Here is a 20,452-nt window from a genome sequence, read left to right on the forward strand (position 1 = left end):
CAATTCATGGGTTAATGCGTGAGAGAATCCAGTTGTATTTTTCTGTCAACAGACTCCTTGGATCAAGACAGAGGTTGATTTATACCTGTAATTCTGTAAATTATATTGTACATAAAACTCAGTCACAACTATACATTTTAAAAAAATTTAAAAAATGAATATTGAATTCTGCAACATAACAATTCACACATTCCTAGTTAGAAAATTGGTAGATTTATGTGCAAATACTTAGTGAACTAGACTGAACAGCAATTAAACTAGGTGGCAAGCAAATGACAGCATAGTACTGAGATGTTGGACATAATGACATATTGATAAGATAATTTGAATTATTTTAAGATCTCTGCAGCAGATGGGAGACTGAAAGTTCTGATTTCTGCACTGCAATGAATGCTGCCTGCGTGTCTCTTGCTCATTTGTTCTATGGATTTGTAACCTAGGAAACCTGAACGTGGACGCAAAGAAGTATTGCAGAGAAGACATCAGTCCCTAAATTCAATATAATTGCACATGATTCTACTTCATTTTCACTTAGAAATTGCTAAACTATATGTTAGTGCAGATAAAAATGTTGCCTCTTGTGTGTCTTCACATTTATACTTTACAGTCACACAGGTAACGTGTAACACTGGCTATATTACACCTACCACTCACAACATGCAGAGCGCTATCTACCATACTGTCTTACAGAGGCACAGGAGCAAGTATAAGGCTGCAGAACATAAAAATGAAAAACACAAGGATTGGATGATCTATGTTGCCGTCTCTGAAAGAAACATGGTGTAGGAGGTGGATAGGAACATGAGACTTGCAAAATGGTTTATTTTGACTAAATTTATTCACAATGTGCAGAAGTAGCATCTACATAAAACCAAAGTAAGTAGCAAGATATATGGCAGGCGAAAGCTGAATAGGCTTGAGAATAGATAAGAGTCCTGTGTTTTTGCTGATTGGCTGGCTTGACAGCCTTGTTACTAAGCAGAAGCAGTTTAGTTTAGGTTTGTGTCAGCTGGTGAGTTGTTTGGTCAATGAGCGGATTAAGGGTGTGTTTATCAGTACATATATATAATATATATATATATATATATATATCTGTGTGGTTTGGCCTGTGCACAGCCTCTTTTTCATTTCTGGAGCCCACCCTCCAGCCCAAAACCTTTGCTGCTTTGGTTTGTTATTAACTTTTTATTTCTATTTAGGGAAGGCGCAGCATTGGCGGGAGAACGCTGAATCTCACTGGCTTTATGTGGCGCAAGAAAATGTTGTGAGGGTGCTGGCCCTCGATGTACATGGCGAGTTTGTCCTTCTCTGTGCCAGGGTGTCGGGGCGCTTCCTGCTTTCTATGCCCAGAAGGGAGGTGAGTCCTTTGCATCGTAAGTGCGTCTATAGGGGGGATGTTTCAGTCGTCCCCCGAGTTGTTTCGCATCTAGAAAGCTGGAATTGAGTTTGCAGCGTCTCTTAGCTACCTCAGTTAAGTTAATTAATTGAATTGATAAATAAACGCTGTGACTTTTTGTAGCCAAGCTGTGATTGTGTCCGTGTCTTTATTATTAAGTTTAGTGCTAAGTTAAGATAAGGATGATTTAAGTGGTTAATTAACAATAAACCTATGGAGGTCTTATGATTATCATAGTCAAAATAATATAATTGCAAAGGTTTTTATTTCTAAAAGCTAATTATAGAAATGAACTGGTATATCTTTTTTATGAACTTATCTTTAGTACTTATTAACCAATATTTACTAATGACAATGCGCACTTTTGAATATTTATTATATAATGCCCTTAAATTCTGTCTCAGCAGTTGCGCACTAGAGCTGAGGGGAGGCGCTGTTCCCCCTCAGGGCTCTTAGTGGCAACTGTAGAGACATAGAACCTATCCCACATACCCCTGTCCCAGGTGCCCACCAGGAACCACTCTGCCCCACCTCTCTCACTCCTCTTCAGCACTCAATATAATATTCAAGGTGCTCAATCCAATTAGGAGCGAGTTTGTGACAGCGTGTTTGTTTCATGAAGCTCACATACATCACATGAATGTGCACACCCGAGAAATGTGAGATCCAATTAGAATGCTAATTCGCAGTACCCGTGGCGAGGGTGTGCAACTTTTCTACAAACTGCAACCTGGGAGAAGGACATGAAAAAGTGAGGAAACCATACTGGACCCCAAAAAAGTGACAACATATAGAAGTCTGTTAGTGGCCATAAGGAAAGTACTGGAGGTGTTTAAAAGGTGTCAAATGGATTTGAGCGCTTTTTTTTTTTTAATTAATAGTGGAAAAATTATAGCAAGCAAGTATTTTCATGTAATGAAAGTCTTTCCAGCATATTGGGGTCCAGAAAATAGTACTTTTTCAATGTTTTTTTTATACAAGTTTGTAAAAAGTTGGAATAAACACTTTTAACTCTCATCTGAAAGTTCTAGAACCCTTCTCCTATCAATACAACACCTCCATGTACATGTCCCACATTCTTTATTGAGCTGTTTAGAGTAATTCACATTAAAAGTGACATGTCTTCATTGGCCAAATTCTGCTATTTACATCATAATTGCCTACCTTTATGATTTCCAGACTTTGGTTTCAGATCAGTTCTAGGTATTAAATATTTAGCTTGTTCCTATAGTATCTCTCTCTATTTAGTATTGTAGAACTATACAGATATTTCTTTATTATTCTGGATTTAGTTCTCAATACCTATTAATATTGTTATATTCTATATGTTTTAGTGTATATGTATGGACTATACACTGATATGATAATTCTGGTCACTGTATTGATACTGTAGTTAGTGACATGTCATATAAATTCTGTGTGGACAACTGCATCTTGTTTATTCTGTAAGTGTGGGGGCATAATTCTGAGTATGTGTATATTTTACTATACTGCATGCATATATGTATATGCATAGTCACTTAGTACTTTAATGCTCTGGATGCAATTTTAAGTAAGTGCACACAGCCTAAACTGACCCTTACAGGCAGAGGCAGGGATGATCATATCTACAAATGTCCTCACTGTCATTTTAGTCTGACATGCCTGTATTAGAGCATTTCCAAGATGAGTATTGCTGCAGTGATTTTCATCTACTGTTTCCTGCTGCTTTGTATGCAAATTATATGCAGATTGTCTTCTTTATTGTTAACATGTTATTATCACAGCTGTGTTGAAGTGCAGGTTGCACCATTATGTTCCACTCAGTGGGGTGCTTTTACATGGGCAGTTGTATTTATAAAATCTATCCGTATTCCATTTAATGTTAAATGCAAACAGTAATAAAATTCTGATAAATGTTACTGTAAGGGCCATGAAATATCATATAGAAGCTTTGATTATGTAGCACTTTACTATTTTAGATATTATCTGAGAAACAGAAATGAATGGATATAAGAAAAGAGTAGAGACAAATGGGACAGAAAAAAAAACAAGGATAATATTATAAGAAACACAAATAAATGGAGAATGTAAAAGGAGGGAAGGAGTGCACTAAGAAAACTTAAAACGAAGAGGAAAGAGAAAGAAAATGGATAGGACAAAGAAGCATGAGAATAGAGGAAGTAGAAGGTAAGGAGTAGAAGAGGAGAGAGAAGAGATGAATGTGAGGAGAGGAAACCGAAAGTGAAGAGGGGAAGAATGAGCATGAATAAAGGAGGAGGTAAGGAGATGGAGAAGGAGGGTAATTAGTGAAAAAACAAGTTAGAAGGAAGGAAGAGTAAGGTAAGAAGATGAAGGAAGGTAAGTATGGATATCACAAGTAAGAAGGGAGGAAGAGGAAGGTAAGGAGATGGAGGATGGTAATTAGTGAAAAAACAAGTTAGAAGGAAGGAAGAGTAAGGTAAGGTAAGGAGATGAAGGAGGGTAAGTATGGATACCACAAGTAAGAAGGGAGGAAGAGGAAGGTAAGGAGATGGAGACGGAGGATTATTAGGGATACCACAAGTAAGAAGGGAGGAAGAGGAAGGTAAGAAGATGGTTAAGGAGGACTATTAGGGATACAACAAGTAAGAAGGGAGGAAGAGGAAGGTAAGGAGATGGAGACGGAGGATTATTAGGGATACAACAAGTAAGAAGGGAGGAAGAGGAAGGAGGACTATTAGGGATACAACAAGTAAGAAGGGAGGAAGAGGAAGGAGGACTATTAGGGATACAACAAGTAAGGAGACGGTGAAGGAGGACTATTAGGGATACAACAAGTAAGAAGGCAGGAAGAGGAAGGTAAGGAGATGGTGAAGGAGGACTATTAGGGATACAACAAGTAAGAAGGCAGGAAGAGAAAGGTAAGGAGATGGTGAAGGAGGACTATTAGGGACACAACAAGTAAGAAGGGAGGAAGAGGAAGTTAAGGAGATGGAGAAGGAGGATTATTAGGGATACAACAAGTAAGAAGGGAAGAAGAGGAAGGAGGACTATTAGGGATACAACAAGTAAGGAGACGGTGAAGGAGGACTATTAGGGATACAGCAAGTAAGAAGGCAGGAAGAGGAAGGTAAGGAGATGGTGAAGGAGGACTATTAGGGATACAACAAGTAAGAAGGCAGGAAGAGGAAGGTAAGGATATGGTGAAGGAGGACTACTAGGGATACAACAAGTAAGAAGGGAGGAAGAGGAAGGTAAGGAGATGGTGAAGGAGGACTATTAGGGATACAACAAGTAAGAAGGCAGGAAGAGGAAGGTAAGGAGATGGTGAAGGAGGACTATTAGGGATACAACAAGTAAGAAGGGAGGAAGAGAAAGGTAAGGAGATGGAGAAGGAGGGGTATTAGGGATACAACAAATATAAAGGCAGGAAGAGAAAGTTAAGGAGATGGAGAAGGAGGGGTATTAGGGAAACAAAAGCAAGAAGATAGTAAGACAAAGGTATAGAAAATAGCATTTGAAGTAGTAGATAGAAGGGCACAAAAGAAAGTAAAAGGGGAGTTAAATAACATACAGGTAGGTTAATGTAAGTGTGCATGTTTTTGGACTGTAAGTTACACTGTGGCAGGAACTCATCTGGGTGAATAAACATTCTCTGTAACATCTCTGCCTATAGTACAGGCACTAAAGTAGCCAAGGAGAGATAAAAGGAAGAATGAAGAAATAGTACAGTAGGTAGGAAGTTGTCAGTTTAGATATAGTTGATATGCAAAATAATTATGTTCCTCTAATGAGCCAAAGCAACACTGAGAATTATTTCTCCTGAACTGTGCAGCTAGTCACTACCTACTGATAAAACTGCAACATTGGCTACAGCAACTATAAGGATTGTTACTAGACATTGAGCTGCATCTATATGAGCTACAGGTATAACTACACTATTTTATCTAATTTCCTTATTTATTAAAAATTGCTGCACAGTCCATAGAGTAACATTCCTTACACCTGTATATTGTAGCAATAAGGATTTTGTACTATTTAACAATGTGCAGTCACCAGCACACGGGCGTCAAAAGTAGCTTGTCATAGTGATGAGTAAGACATAAAGTGATAGCTTATACAGTACTATGTCTATGATCGAACCCGGCCACAAAACTGCTCATGTGCTCGGTGAAAGAGCTGCGATGGATATCTTGGTCACTCCAGCCCACTGCAGAAATCGTAAGGACTGCCCCAATTGCAGAATATAGAAAACTATGATGATGGCTACTGTGCGCTGTTTCTTGCAAAGCAGATGGTATCAGAGAATTTATTAAATTCATTAATAAATTAATTTAATAAACAGACCCCTAAATGTGATCTATTTATTATAATGAATGCATTGGAATATCACAAAACATGTTTTTATAATTGAGAGCACCAGATGTAACATTACCAAGAAGAAAAAAAAATGCAAAAAGTAACATTGACAAATCTCAGGTATTTATAAAAAGCATTACGTCTGCCTGAACTGGTGGTAGGAAATGGTGCAATACCACAATTCTCAGAGAAAGTATTTCATGATCTCATCTCTGCTGCATTTTCAATATAGATTCCGATTGCAAACATCTCCGGGAAGTAATTAATGTGGACATGAAAGATGCTTCAATATCCCATTTTTGCGCTAATGATTGTGACAAGCCACTTACCCTATAGTAATCAGTACTGTATACATCTCTAGACATTCCAAAGTCTCCAATCTTCACTAGGAGATTTTCTCCAACCAGACAGTTCCTCGTTGCCAGATCTCGATGGACAAAGTGCTGGGAGGCCAAGTACACCATACCTGCTGCAATCTGCTGAGCTATGTAAAGCATCTGGGACTGAGTAAGTTCAGCAGGACGGTTCCCTTCTGCCATCAGCACAGCATCTGGTCCATGGGCCCTATAAATATATATATATAGCAGAAGCATTTTAAAAATAATTTAGGAAAAAAAAGTATAAAAATAAACACTTATCTAAATCTGGAAATATTTTTTTACGTCACATATACATCCATGTCCCATCACCACATTCACATCAATGCAGGTTGATAATATGCAAAAATTGCATTATTTGTCACAATTTATCATAATTTAAAGGAGAAAAGGAACACAATGTTCCAACATTTTTGTATGCTACGTAATTAATATGAATCTTTACAATAAATGACTAGAAGGTACATCATGTACATTTCACTTGAAATTTTTTTAAAAATAAAACAGCACATAAAAACATTTACCACAAAAAGGGGGTAATGGTGGCTATCTATCATGAAATCAGTAGTTAATTGTATAATAATCCAAGAACAATTCTAAAATGCATAAATGACCACAATCTGTGTACAATCTGGGGAAGATGCTTAATAACTCAACTTGTGTATGTTATTTGAAATGACAATCCACATTTCTTATCGCAGTATCCGTCCTTCCCTCATGAAATCAAAGTCTCCCACAGGGTGCAGCTGTGGAAAGCCACAACAATTTTACTTGTGCTTTCTATACTCCCCCGAACCATTCTCCCTACAGTGAACTCTGTGCTCAGACATTGCATTTGACCTTCAACATGTGGTCTGATGTCTGAAACATGAAGCTGTGCAGCAGGAAACGCTGATCTCAAAATTCATTAAGGTCTTAAAGACATTTCCTGAAACAGCCTCTGGGGGCACTACAGGTTAACAAACTGTCAGACTGCATGGGTTATTTTCAGCTGCAGTTCGAAGCACTGTGTGATATGTTTGAAGCAATCACAAATAAAATAGTGTATTAGGAGGAATAATATTATTTTGTTTTAATTATATTTTACATTAATTATAGTACTCCGTCTGGATTTTATCCTTGTCAATATTTATTACACTGGCTATAAACGTGTTCTATTTGCTAAATATACTGTATAAGTATTCTCAGCATTTTTAGGCTATATCCAGATAGATTTTTGTTGCAACATACATAAAGTACCTTAACATTTCTGACACGCTCCTAAAATACCTTATAAGTGTTTTATGTTATATATCATCGCATATAGGAGTAAAAAAAAATGAGCAATGCTTTGTTTTCCAATCTCCTGGACAATGGCGGCATGAAGAATAAAAGCCTGCGGCATTTTTTAAAAGCTGAAAAAGTCTGTATGTAGCCAAATCATTTATGTCTTATAAGTATTTAAAATGCAATATTATTATAATTATTAATTTGTCAGACTCTAAAGTGATCTGCAGCGTCATATAGTGGGGATAAAAGGACATACCTAAAATAGGGACATGCAAGGTAAAAGCAATAAATGCAGACATGAAAACAAAGGGCAGAGTGGCTCCTGCTCAGGAGAGAACTTACATTCTAATTGGAAGAGGGCACAACTGAGATAAGAGAAGTGAGAGTGTCTCAGAGAATTGACTGAATACAATAGAAATCATGTTTACTGATAAAGGGTCTGATTCAGCACCGTACGCAATTGCAACTACGTACCCAAATCAGACGATTGTTCAACACTGTGCATGCATATGCACCGTCAGTTTGAACGCCGTTGCATGGGAGTGCATAAATTAGCCACTACGATTGCATACGCAGCTTGAGTATTCACTGCGTGCGACGAGGCTTGCAATTTCTGTGGCTGGTCAGACCTGCTGTAATTGTGTGTGAGGGGCTGATGTGTTTCGATGTCACCGATGTATACGCAGGACTGCGATTTATCATGAATGTGAGAAAGCAGTAGTGGGTGTCTTTATGCTGGCTGAGCTGTGGCAGGTATTAGCATATTTTTGCAGCTGCATTGCGTGCGATTATGCAGCTGCGATCGCTATTTCGATCCATACTGAAGACCAAAGACACTTTGAAACGTATTGCTCATGAACTGCATGGCATTGTCTGTAAAGAGTTGCTGGGGTATACTATGCAATACATTTCACACCATCCATAATAGGAATCCACTAACACCAAGTGCTCTATCCCCCTCCACTCAATGTGATCAGCGGCAACTATGGACCAAGGAAGGTCTGGCAAATTATGAAGAGTAAAAAGTTCTTTGGTTTGGTACGCAAAGAGGGAGTTACAGCGATCAGAAAGCAGCAATAACACACTCAATATCACTGAACATAGAGGGTCAGAACAAAGCATCCTTGGCCCTGTGTTTTGTAGCTTCACAGTCTGAGTGCCCTGCTGGACATGGACACCTTCGAGGGCATGAGGGATGACAAACCACTGACTAAACAGGAGGATGCCATCAGAGGTAACTCTCTAGAAAAGGAAGGCCATCTGTTGAGAACAGTCTGAGCCACATTCTGACACAGGTCGAGTGTGGCCTCCCAAAGTTCTTCCAGACACCTGGAGGATACGACATCAAACTCCATGACATCAAGACCGTCACCATCATATGGAGCCTCCAAGTGAGGTAAGTGAACATCAGTCACATGTAAGTGTTTGCATTGCTTGTAGACCACATCCAGGTAACATCGTTGAAGCTTTAGCATGAAGCATTGTATAAATTCAGATGTACAGTAGGGTTTAATGGCTTAAGCAGAATGGTGATCAGGGGCTGATGGATGATTTCGACACTCACAGTCCAACCATAAATTAATTAATGAAACACGCATACTTCAGACGAATGTGCGCACCCGAGAAATGTGAGATATTCTTGCAGGAGAATACCAGTGCCAACAGCTTGTTTTTATATCTAGTTTAAGTCCCTTTGAGGGTCATGGAGGATGAAAGTGTACATCAAAGTACTAAAAGACAGGAATGCTGGTCAAAATAAACTTCAGACAGGAGACTGCAGAATCATGGTCATCATCACTGCTCATGTCCAAATGGAGAAGCTGTTGAAGTAGAGCAGTTACATCACTGTAGTGAGACAAGAAATTAGATATGTACTATAGTTGGTCATGCCTAGAAATCATTGCAGGCTGAGTTTGTCTGTGGCAGTGGGCATTTGCTGAATAGTCATAGCTTTGGCTGGGTCAGCTTTGACACCATGGAAAGTGAGTAGAAGACTCACATAAGGACTCACATTTGAATCCTGGCAATTGCCATTTATCAGGATTCAAATTCATATTGATGGATAATCTGTGAAATCCATGATGATTCTACAATGGTATCCCTGGAAGAGGTGTTCCATACACCAATGAAAAACATCACTGCCAGTGCACATACCATATGGCAGAGGTTCCCAAACACGGTCCTCAAGGCTCCCCAACAGTTCAAGTTTTAGAGATATCCATGGTTGAGCACAGATGGTTAAATCAAATTGACTGAGGTACTAATTAAATCACCTGTGCTCAACCATGGATATTTCTAAAACCGGAACTGTTGGGGAGCTTTGAGGACCGCGTTTGGGAACCTCTGCCATATGGCATTCTGAGAAAGACACACAAACTCACTGTTGCATAAATTAAGTCAACAGCGATGATTCTTTATTGAAAAGATTTGCCAAAATCCAAGATTGGCATCAAGTGTTAAGACTGGCATTAGGCTTATTAGAAATTACTTGCTCCACAGTCTTAAAAGGGTGGTGTGGTCTCACAAGGGCCTTATTCAGATGATCAGGTTTAATGCAGCTGTGCACAGAACCATTTGTTTTTTATTGCAGCTACCACAGCTGATACCCATGGGGTGGTTTCCACAGAAATGCTGTCATGTGATTGAGCTTGTATTGACCTTTTCTTTCATGGCAAGTGGTATATGCCTGGGAGCACATACTGTAGACATGACAGATTCATCCAAAAGCATATTATATGTCACAGGTAATCTCCCAATGGTACTGCAGTCAAAGTGATCTGCAAAGTCTCTGCTTTCAGGAATTTCATGTTGGATGACATGCACATCAGTACCTAATGTGATCAGTCCTAGTTTCACGCTATCTGGTAAGCCTAGGAGCTGCTTGAGGTCACTGTCCACTATGTGAAATTGCACTGATGCAATTAAATGTGGCAACGCCAGTGCAGTGATGCGGTTAAATGTGGCAACGCCTACAGTCTTGATTACTCGATTGCTGTAGGCAATTAAGTTCACAAAGTGATAGTGACCACTACGTACTTGTGGATTAATTCGTAGGAAGAGATCTGTCGACATTACATTGTATCTGGCACCAGTATTGATTTTGATGGTGTTGCGGGTGTTTGTCTGTGAGGATAGAAAATAGCTCACCTTTCTCTGTTCAGAGGTCAATGCTTACATAGTAGAAGCCTGTGACTGGTGTGGTGTCTGGCACTGTCTTTACAGTGTTTACTATGTGTAACAGACTGCTTGGCTGTGCTGTGTGCATTTGGCTATCCTCATTGTTAGACTTGGACTTGCACCATCTTACATGGTGGTTAAGTTTGCCACAAGCATTACAGCATTTGTTAAATGCAGGACATTTAAGAGGCTCATAGGAATGGTGGTTATGACAATTCACATGGCATACCAATTGCTGGGAGTGATGCTGGATATCACTTATCAGTTTCTCATTTAAACTCCTGGGTGCTTTTATTAGACTGTTCTCTTAGCCTGCAAATATTTAAGGCAGTCTCAAGTATTATTTTTTTTTTATACAGCTATTGGGTGTGTGTTGCTTCATTTTTCATGCCAGATATAATCTTGTCTGTAATGAGCTCATTTGTGATGACACCATATTGACATTTCTTAGCGAGCAGTTTGGTCTTGGCAACATGAGACTGATTGCTTTCAGTGGGGCTTTGCACAAGTGTGTTAAGCATGCCTGTCCGTGATGACATTTTTTTTTACAGGTAAGCAGATCTCATCAAACTTTCTTATTAGGGTCACAGGCTCTATGTTATCCTCCCCCTCTAAATCGACAAATGTATCAGCTTTGACAAATGCCTTAGCTCAAGTGAGGTGTAACAAAGCATAAACCTGCATCATTTCATTATGTCAGAGATCCCCGCTTAGCAGAACACTCGCCATTCTTTCCAGAACTTGAGCCAAACATCTGCAAAGTTGTCATAAAAAAACAGCGGTTCTATGCGTCAGAGACCCTGGGTCGTGACAGCCAATCTTCTGACACCATGTAGATAGGGGTGTGCGTGAAACACGACAGACACCGAAGTGCTGTTAAACATCTATGAGCATACAAACTAAAATGGCTGCCGGATAACTTCCTGAACAAAAAATTGGTTGGCATAATGTCACTTCCGCCAACCAGTGTAACAGACATCTGCAATGCTTATATTTTATCAATTGGTTTTATTGCAAGATGCAAATGATAGATATCAATAAAACTTCACAAAAACTCTCTAATACAGCAGAGACACCTCTCTGTCTCGTGTACAAAGTAACTATTAAAAAGTTGGTAAAGAAAGCACACAAAAGAGTAATATACAGTATGCCTGAGCTACAAAGAAAGGATATATCAGTGTCAGTGGTGCATTCGCAACCATACAATCACAAGCAATTCGCCTGTGTTGGCGACCAACATCATCATTTGATAATTGCAACTGTCCAAGTCATTCACAAATAATACAGCTTTCTCAGGTGTATATGTGTCTGTGTCTTGGCCTGCATGTGTTTTGCAGCTGCATGAACACCATTCTACTATACTATAAGATCGCGTGGTGACATCTCCAGGTGAGTGGGAATAAGTGTATATGCGGGCATCTGCTTTCTGACCATGCACAGAGAGATTTCACAAAAGACAAAGGGGGAGATGTATTAAACCTTGGAGAGTGATAAAGTGGAGACTTATAAAGTACCAAAAAAAGTAAGCCATTTCTGCCATTTCTTAAACACAGCCTGTAAAGTGACAGGTAAGAGCTGATTGGTTGGTAGTTTATCTCTCTCCACTTTATCACTCTCCAAGGCTTAATACATCTCTCCCAAGTTGAGTTCAATGTGGTAACTGTGACCATTCATCTTGTCCCTGTGTTATTCTCCATGTTGGTCCTCAGTGTGGATGAGTTACAGACAAATCATACTGTGATAGTTTTTCTTTGTTCATTAAATAAAGTCTAGGTCTTGTTCACAAAATGTGTGGAACAGCATTCTAATCGTTTATGGGCCCCATAATTGCATGATTGTAATCTAATGGAAAGACAGGAAAAAGATGAACACTAGGCAAAATGTCTGCCAGTCATTACCAGCTGTGAAAGTTTAAATTTGAAATGCTTTTATGCAAAGATGATCTGTGGAAAGTACTCTGCTTAGAAAGATTACAATGCAATTCTGAAGAATGGCATTGAAGAAACAGCCAGGCTAAGGCAATGATAAACTAATTGATTTTTCAGGGTCGAATTTCAGGGTCACTGCAAGTTTTGCTTTCCTCCTCTTCCTCTATCTGTTGGTGTCCCTCAAGGCTCAGTTCTTGGCCTCTTGATTTCTATTTACACCTTTTCCTCTGCGATCTCATCGATCTCATACGCTCCTCTGCTACCACATCTATGCAGACGACATTCAAATCCACATTTCTTCGATGGCCTCTACTTCTTTCCTATTTGTGTGTCCAACTGCCTTTTGGTATTTTAATATGGATGTTCAAATGCTACGTCAACGTGAGTGAGGCATATTCAATTAGCCACAGATAACGCGGTCCCTTCTCTCTATTAAATTAGAGACTTGGGGTAAATTTACTAAAGTGAGAGTTTTTAGAATTGGAGATGTTGCCCATAACAACCAACACGATTCTAGCTTTTATCTTCTAGAAGGTGCTAGTTAAATGTTAAGTAGAATCTGATTGGTTGCTTTGGGCAACATCTACATTTCTAAAAACTCTCACCTTAGTAAATATACCCCTTGCTATCAACCCGCGAGCAGCGCCAATGGAGCAGTTAAGATTATCTCTGCTCACACCCTCCAATGCTATTAGCAGAAATAATCTGCCTCTGGGCTATCAGCGGATCAGTTAGGAAGCCATTGGGGAAGCTTCCGCAGGTCTCTAGTGGAATGGCTCTGGGTACTTTACCCAGGGATGAGAAGGTACAACATAGCCTGGGGCTAATTGGCTCTGCCCCAAAATGTCCAAAACAGAGCTCCTCATATTTCCCCTCCTAATCTGACCCTTCCTTGCTCAGGACTTTACCAAAACCCTTGATCATTCTCCCGTCATTTCCATCTTGACTACTGCAATTCCTCCTGACTATTTATATAAAGAGATACTTTGCACGGAGGAGTTAGAGGTTAGAGCAGCCGCGATCCACACACTGCACACAAGCCGGAAGCAGGCATGGACCCTGACTGCATATCTACAACCACCCGTCCGGTCAGGTAGGGTGAGTACCCATGGGCCCTGTTCTCTTTGTGTTTACCATGGACAGCATTCTTCGATATTATGGGTGATCACACCAGACATCGCATTCAAGAGTATTAATTAATTTGTAAACCACTGCTGTGTTACCGCTGGCCCCAGTACCCCACCTATAAGTATGACAGACGGCACAAGCAAAAATGAAAAACTATAGCAGACGCCATTCTCCCAACAATTTCTGCTGCAATATTGACATTTAGGGGCATATGTATCAAAGCTTGATGTGAGATAAAATTGTGAGATATAGATATCACCAACAAATCAGCTTCTAGCTTACATTTTGCAGGCTGTGTTTAAGAAATGATAGTTTGGAGCTGATTGGTTGGTGATTTATATTTCACAATTTTATCTTACATCAAGCTTTGATACATATGCCCCTTAAAACGCGCACAGGAGCATCAGAGACCTGCCCTATATCTCTCCTCCATCCCTCCCTCCTTCTCCCCAAGACACTTTTGTCTCTGTCTGTTCAATACCATCACACGCACACTCCCACCCTCTGTAGTCAGTTCTTGTGCCAGTCTGTGTGTTTATAGGGGGTCTTCATATATAGGGCCTCATTTATTAATCAGTTTTATCACCAAAACAAGTGATAAATGTCACTGTGTATGATAATGGTGCTCCAGCCAATCAGCTCCCAACTGTCATCTGTTAGAAAAATGACAGTTGGGAGGTGATTGGCTGGAGCACCATTATCATACACAGTGACATTTATCACTTCTTTTGGTGATAAAACTCGTTAATCAATGGGGGCCATAGTCATTTACCGGCCACTGTAATTAATCACAATCACCTAATACTTCAATCCTATATCCAGTTGTGATATTTGTGTATTTTAATTTAAATAAATTGCATATTATTTTTACGTACTGTTGTCCTAACATTATTGGCCCATTATCACACACACAATCACATTGTTATTATCTATACTCATAAGGTTGAGTGCAAGGTATCTCTGTTATATACTGTATATATATATACTTTTGATTAGAGAGGTTGGTTACCATACCTCCCAACATGACCCTCTCCAGGAGGGACACAATGCTCTGGTCCTGGACTTCCCTGGTAAGAGGTGGGGCTGCAGCACAGTTCAAAATTCAAATAGGGGACATACACCAACTGTCATTTCACACGCTGCCAAACATCACTGGCTGGGACTCACTGGCCGTTGGTGTGACTCCCCTATTTGAATTTTGGACTGTACTGCAGCCCCACCTCTGGAGCCACCACCAATCATAAATTACCAGGGAAGTCCAGGACCAGAGCATTGTGTCCCTCCTGGAGAGGGTCATGTTGGGAGGTATGGGTTACCTCTTTATACCATACGCAGCTCCCGTCGCTGCATTTTCTGCGCGTAAGCACACAAAACCAAACAAATTCCTCCTGACTTACTGTTTCCTCACCCATCATTTCCATCTACAGTCCATTCTGAATGCTTCAGCAAGACTTATCTGCAGCATGTGATCTGCAAATCCTGAACATACGTCGCTGATCTTGTTATGAGATAAACCACAGCTTGAATTCTTTGTTCTTCCTCTAACCAATACCTCTCCTTTCCTCTAACACTCCCTATGTATATAGTAAGAACACAATAGTTCTAGACATGTTTCATTTATGTGGATGATGTGTTAATATGTAAAAAGAGAGCATCAGGCCTGCAAGCTGAGATGTGAAGTCATGGATTGGTACCTACAGGCTATGTGCCTCATTATACAGTGTTGGACTGCACATCCTTTCATAAGACAAGATAGCTTCTGTTGTGGAATATACAGAGCATGTGACTATTTGTAGGCAAAAACTTATTAATATTTCATTTCTTGGAATGAGATATTTCAATGAGGTAGTACAGGTGGTAATTTAGCCTAATTGAAGGCGTTCCTGTTGCGTTTTTGAGAATTTGGGCCTGATTCAGACCCACTCGCGAGCGGCTGTCCGCGCGCAAGTGGGTCAATGTTATGGACTGAGCATGCGCACGACGGAGGGAGCTCCGTCGTGCGCATGCGCCAGACGCGACCAGCGAAGGAAAGTCCTTCGCTCGTTGTGTCTGATCAAAGGGGGCGTGCTGTCGATGTTGATTGACAGCACGCCCCCTTTGGTAGGCGTGCCGGGGGCGTGCCTCCCTGACGGGGGCGTTCCCACGTGAACGCCTCCCGTCAGAAGCCGGCCCACTGACATCACTAGTGATGTCAGTGGGAGTGATTTTGGCTCTGATAGAGCCAAAATCACTCCGGAGCTTGCGGTTGAAAACCTCAACCGCAGGCTCCGGCTCGCAATTTCGATGGTCGCGATGGTCTCGACCATCGCGGCCATCAAAATGCACGCTCGTATAGCCTGTGGGTGGTGACCCACAGCTATACGAGCGTCCAGAAGGACGCTCCATTTTCATGGAGGCCGGCCCTCATTCAGAGCGTGCGCTCTGCTCAGAGCGTACGGCTCTGAATGAGGGCCTTTGTCACCAAGAAAAAGTATTTTGAGACTTTCTATTGACCAGAAACAAATACAGACTTCCAATTAAGGTATAAGTTACACATACTAAAAGCTGCATGTACTGTAAACCAATGCAGTAAGATTCATGTAGAAAATATTTGTCATATATATAAAAATAACTGTGACTTACTAAATAAGAAAAGTGACCAAGTACATGTGGCAGCTCAAACATCTCTGCTTGTGTAATAAAGGTAAAGCATAACATACTATCTTAGATCGCAATGCTGTTTTTAGCTATTTTACCTGAGTTGTTAATTTTATTTAGACTGTATAAGACATGGTTTGTATCAGGTAGTTTTCATATTTACATAGATGTATGCCAAGTTATTTTTCATTCATACAGGACGGATATAGTGGTCATGATGAGTTACTGGTATGCAGCCTGTATACCAATAGTGTGTAATCTAATTTAGGACTCAGACACACGGGCTGTAATTTTTAGCATTTGTCAATCATTTGTTATATGTTGGAAATTCATCTCTAGCTTGAAACATATACGGACATGTGAGAATACTATGGGGTATATTTACTAAAGTGCAGGTTTTTAGAAGTGGAGATGTTGCCCATAGCAACCAATCAGATTCTGCTTAACATTTATCAAGCACCTTCTAGAAGATAATAGCTAGAATCTGATTGGTTGCTATAGGCAACATGTCCACTTCTAAAAACCCGCAGCTTAGTAAATATGCCCCTATGAGTCAATGCTGACTAAATGCATGTCATAAAGATGATATAAACACACAAGTTTTAGAGCATGTTATTGCACACATGTGCTTGTATATATCCTGTTAGCATGTGCAATGTATTGTTCACAGGGGTGAAGCTAGTATCTGTCACCCGAAGCATAGGCTGAAAGTTAAATAACGCTGCCTATTCTACACTACATCACCAACCACAGAGCATACGCTATAGAGAGCACAACAGTGACCACCATACAATTCACAGAGCATCACAGTGACTGCCAAATAACAGAGAGAACATCTCAGTGACAGCATCTAATACAGAGAGTATTACAGTGACTGCCATATAATAATGGGAGAGCTTTACAGTGACTGCCATATAATACTGAGAACAACAGTGACCACCATACAGTACACAAAGCATCCAAGTAAATCTCCATACAATTCAGAGCATCACAGTGACCTAGTGTTCACGCTAGGCTTTAAATAGCGCAGGGCAAGGATAATAGAAGGTACATCTGCCCGTGTGAATAGGGGACGTGTCCTCTATGGGAGTAGGTGCTGTCTCGTGACACTCCTCTCTTTCTATCACTCTAGATGGCTACCCCCAAGCTTTCCACACACTGTGAACAGATGCCATACCTCTTCACCTGGTGGTGATTGTTCATTCACAACTTTCACCCCTGCGTGACACTGAGGACTGCTAGGAGGGGGGGCAGCTGGACAGGCACAGCAGCACAGTGAGATACGGGGCATCAGTGTGTGATCAGCAGGAGGCCAGGCTTCTCCATAAGGGCATGGCACATTTTAGCTCTTTAAACTTGGGCAGATGTGTGGCGCCCCACTGAAACAACTTAGCGGGAATGCTAATGACCATCATATACTGTAGTACAGAGAACATCAGTGACCGCCGTGAAATACAGAGGACATCACAGTGAACGCCATACAATACTGAGAACATCACAGCCCCTGGAATGGGACAAGTCCGATATCAGTTTATACAGCTGACTGCCCAGAGTCCACTTTCCCCTGGTCATATCTCCTCAAACGTGGCTGCATAATGACTTTAAGCCTCATTAAATGTGGACTGAAGGAGCGGGTCCCTAAGCGGGACATTAAGTTTCATTATATGTGGAATGAAGGAGCGGGAGTTGTGTGGAGGTGGGTCTATCAGAGGCAGCATGGATTGTGTAGTCTATTGCTGCAGCCTACAAGAAACAAGGTGCCCACAGATTTATCATTTCCATAGATTGTTCATCCAACAAAAGTACCTGACGAGTCAGCCATCTGTGGAGCACTCCATAGGTTACAATAGGTAGGATAAGTAAAAGCTGCAGAACTAACCAATACCCATTGAATCATCAGATCCAGGGATAGTTCATCCCATTAAAGGACTTGCCAGGCAAGACACTACATATGTTACAGTGGGTGGGATAAGTACAGGTTGAGTCTCCCATATCCAAATATTCCAAAATATGGAATATAGTAAAACATTAATTATTTGATGGTTCACTGTACACAAACTTTGTTTAAAGCACAAAATTATAAAAAATATAGTATAAGATCAACTTCAGGCTGTGTGTATAATGTGTATATGAAACATAAATGAATTTCATGTATGTGTACACACACTTTGTTTGAGACACAAAATTATTGAAAATACTGTATAAAATGACCTGCAGACTGTGGGCCTGATTCAGACCCACTCGCGAGCGGCTGTCCGCTCGCAAGTGGGTCGATGTTCTGCACTGAACATGCGCACGACGGAGGGAGCTCTGTCGTGCGCATGCGCCAGACGCGACGAGCGAAGGAATGCCCTTCGCTCGTTGTGTCTGATCAAAGGGGGCGTGCTGTCGATGTTGATTGACAGCACGCCCCCTTTGGTGGGCGTGCCTCCCTGACGGGGGCGTTCCCACGGGAACGCCTCCCGTCAGAAGCCGGCCCACTGACATCACTAGTGATGTCAGTTGGAGTGATTTTGGCTCTGATAGAGCCAAAATCACTCCGGAGCTTGCGGTTGAAAACCTCAACCGCAGGCTCCGGCTCGCAGTTTCGATGGTCGCGATGGTCACGACCATCGCGGCCATCAAACTGCACGCTCGTATAGGCTGTGGGTGGTGACCCACAGCTATGCGAGCGTCCAGGAGGACGCTCCATTTTTATGGAGGGCGGCCCTCATTCAGAGCGTGCGCTCTGCTCAGAGCGTACGGCTCTGAATGAGGGCCTGTGTGTGTAAGGTGTATATAGAACATAAATGCATTCTGTGTTTAGATTTGAGTCCCATTCCCAAGATATTTAATTATAGTATGCAATTATTCCAAAATACGGAATATTCCCATATCCAAAATACCCCTGGTCCCAAGCATTTTGGATATGGGAGACTCAACCTGTAATACATGGAGGTGTCATCTATAATGGGGAGATAAAAAAAAAATCACAATACAAAATCCAGTATTGGTTTCTTCAATGCACTAAATGAGGTTGGAGATGTTTTGCTTGAAAGTAATGTCTAATTTGTATTGCGGAAAAAATTACCTGAGTTTAATATGTGAATGGCGCAGCATTTATCAGCACTTTCTATACAGTGCATTTTGTATTTGTTGAGAACACAAGATAAAATGGGTGTACAGTTTATCTTTGGGCTCTATTTACTACAATCCGCATTTGTAATGCAGATTGTAGTGTGATATTACCAACTGAATTCACATTGCACAGGGATTTACTACAAATCCCTAGCAGGGACAGAGCTTGCGAGAAAGCTCTGTCCCTGCGAATCCCCTCCGCACACTAGTCACAGTGATTTTGCAAAAAAACCCCGTGATAATTGCCCCGCGCATGCGCCGACCGTCCGTCGCTGATACCCCACCTCTGCGCTAAGCCCCTCCCCCATTGCTAAGCCACACACCCCTCGATCGCGAAACCCTCGCCACCCCCCCTCTCCCTTAATTACAATTACCTGCATGATCCGGGCTCCGGTGACGTCCTCCATGTCCTCCAGTCAGCTGACATCCCATACTGCACTGGGACCCAGTCAGGTGACAACCCGGCCGCAGTGCAGCATGGGAGACCAGCTGACTGGAGTCAGGCAAGTTTGTTTTGTTTAACTTTTTTTTTTACTTGTTTTTACAGTGTATCAGCGTGTGGTCTGTATAGACCACACAGCTGATTACTGGGGCCGGCTCCAGGCTCTGCTCTCCCCAACAGAGCGGAGCAGGAGTCCGGTAACCGGGGGAAACCCTAGATAACGCCACCTCCAGGTGACGTTATCATCACAGGGCTTTCCCCGGTAATTTTGCACAATTTATTTTTAGTAACTTGCACACAGATCGCATTTTCCATTACAATTAAGGGAAATGTGATCTGCTGACTAAATATAAGTGATACTTAGGGGTTGGAGTAGAATTTTACGAATTGTACTCCAATTGCCCTTTAGTAACTGTAGGTGATACTAAAATAATGTGAAAAGGGTGTGAAAACACCCCTTTTCACTTTATTTTAGTAAAAATAATGTTAATAAATAGAGCCAAAAGTATTTATTATTAAAAAAAAAAAGACTGACTGACGTACATGAAACCCTAGTTTGCAGTGCAAAGTAATTTCTGTTTAATATTAGCTAATCTCTACTTTTTCTAAGGTCCTTGGAACTAAACATTATAAATAAGCTTAAATGTGTAGGAATAGTATG

General features: G+C 41.0%; 1 protein-coding gene across 3 annotated transcripts in view; it reads right to left on the reverse strand.

The window, feature by feature from the left end:
- NTRK2 (neurotrophic receptor tyrosine kinase 2) overlaps window positions 1-20,452 on the reverse strand; it is a 334,844-nt gene that overhangs the window by 36,814 nt on the left and 277,578 nt on the right. For all 3 annotated transcript variants that reach the window (XM_088470100.1, XM_088470098.1, XM_088470099.1), the window contains one exon: window positions 6,046-6,280. In XM_088470100.1, the coding sequence (XP_088326226.1) occupies window positions 6,046-6,280 (235 nt within the window). The remainder of the gene's footprint in view (window positions 1-6,045; window positions 6,281-20,452) is intronic.

Source organism: Taudactylus pleione, unplaced genomic scaffold (genome assembly GCF_031769625.1).
Source record: "Taudactylus pleione unplaced genomic scaffold, aTauple2 ptg000095l, whole genome shotgun sequence".
Classification (NCBI taxonomy): domain Eukaryota; kingdom Metazoa; phylum Chordata; class Amphibia; order Anura; family Myobatrachidae; genus Taudactylus; species Taudactylus pleione.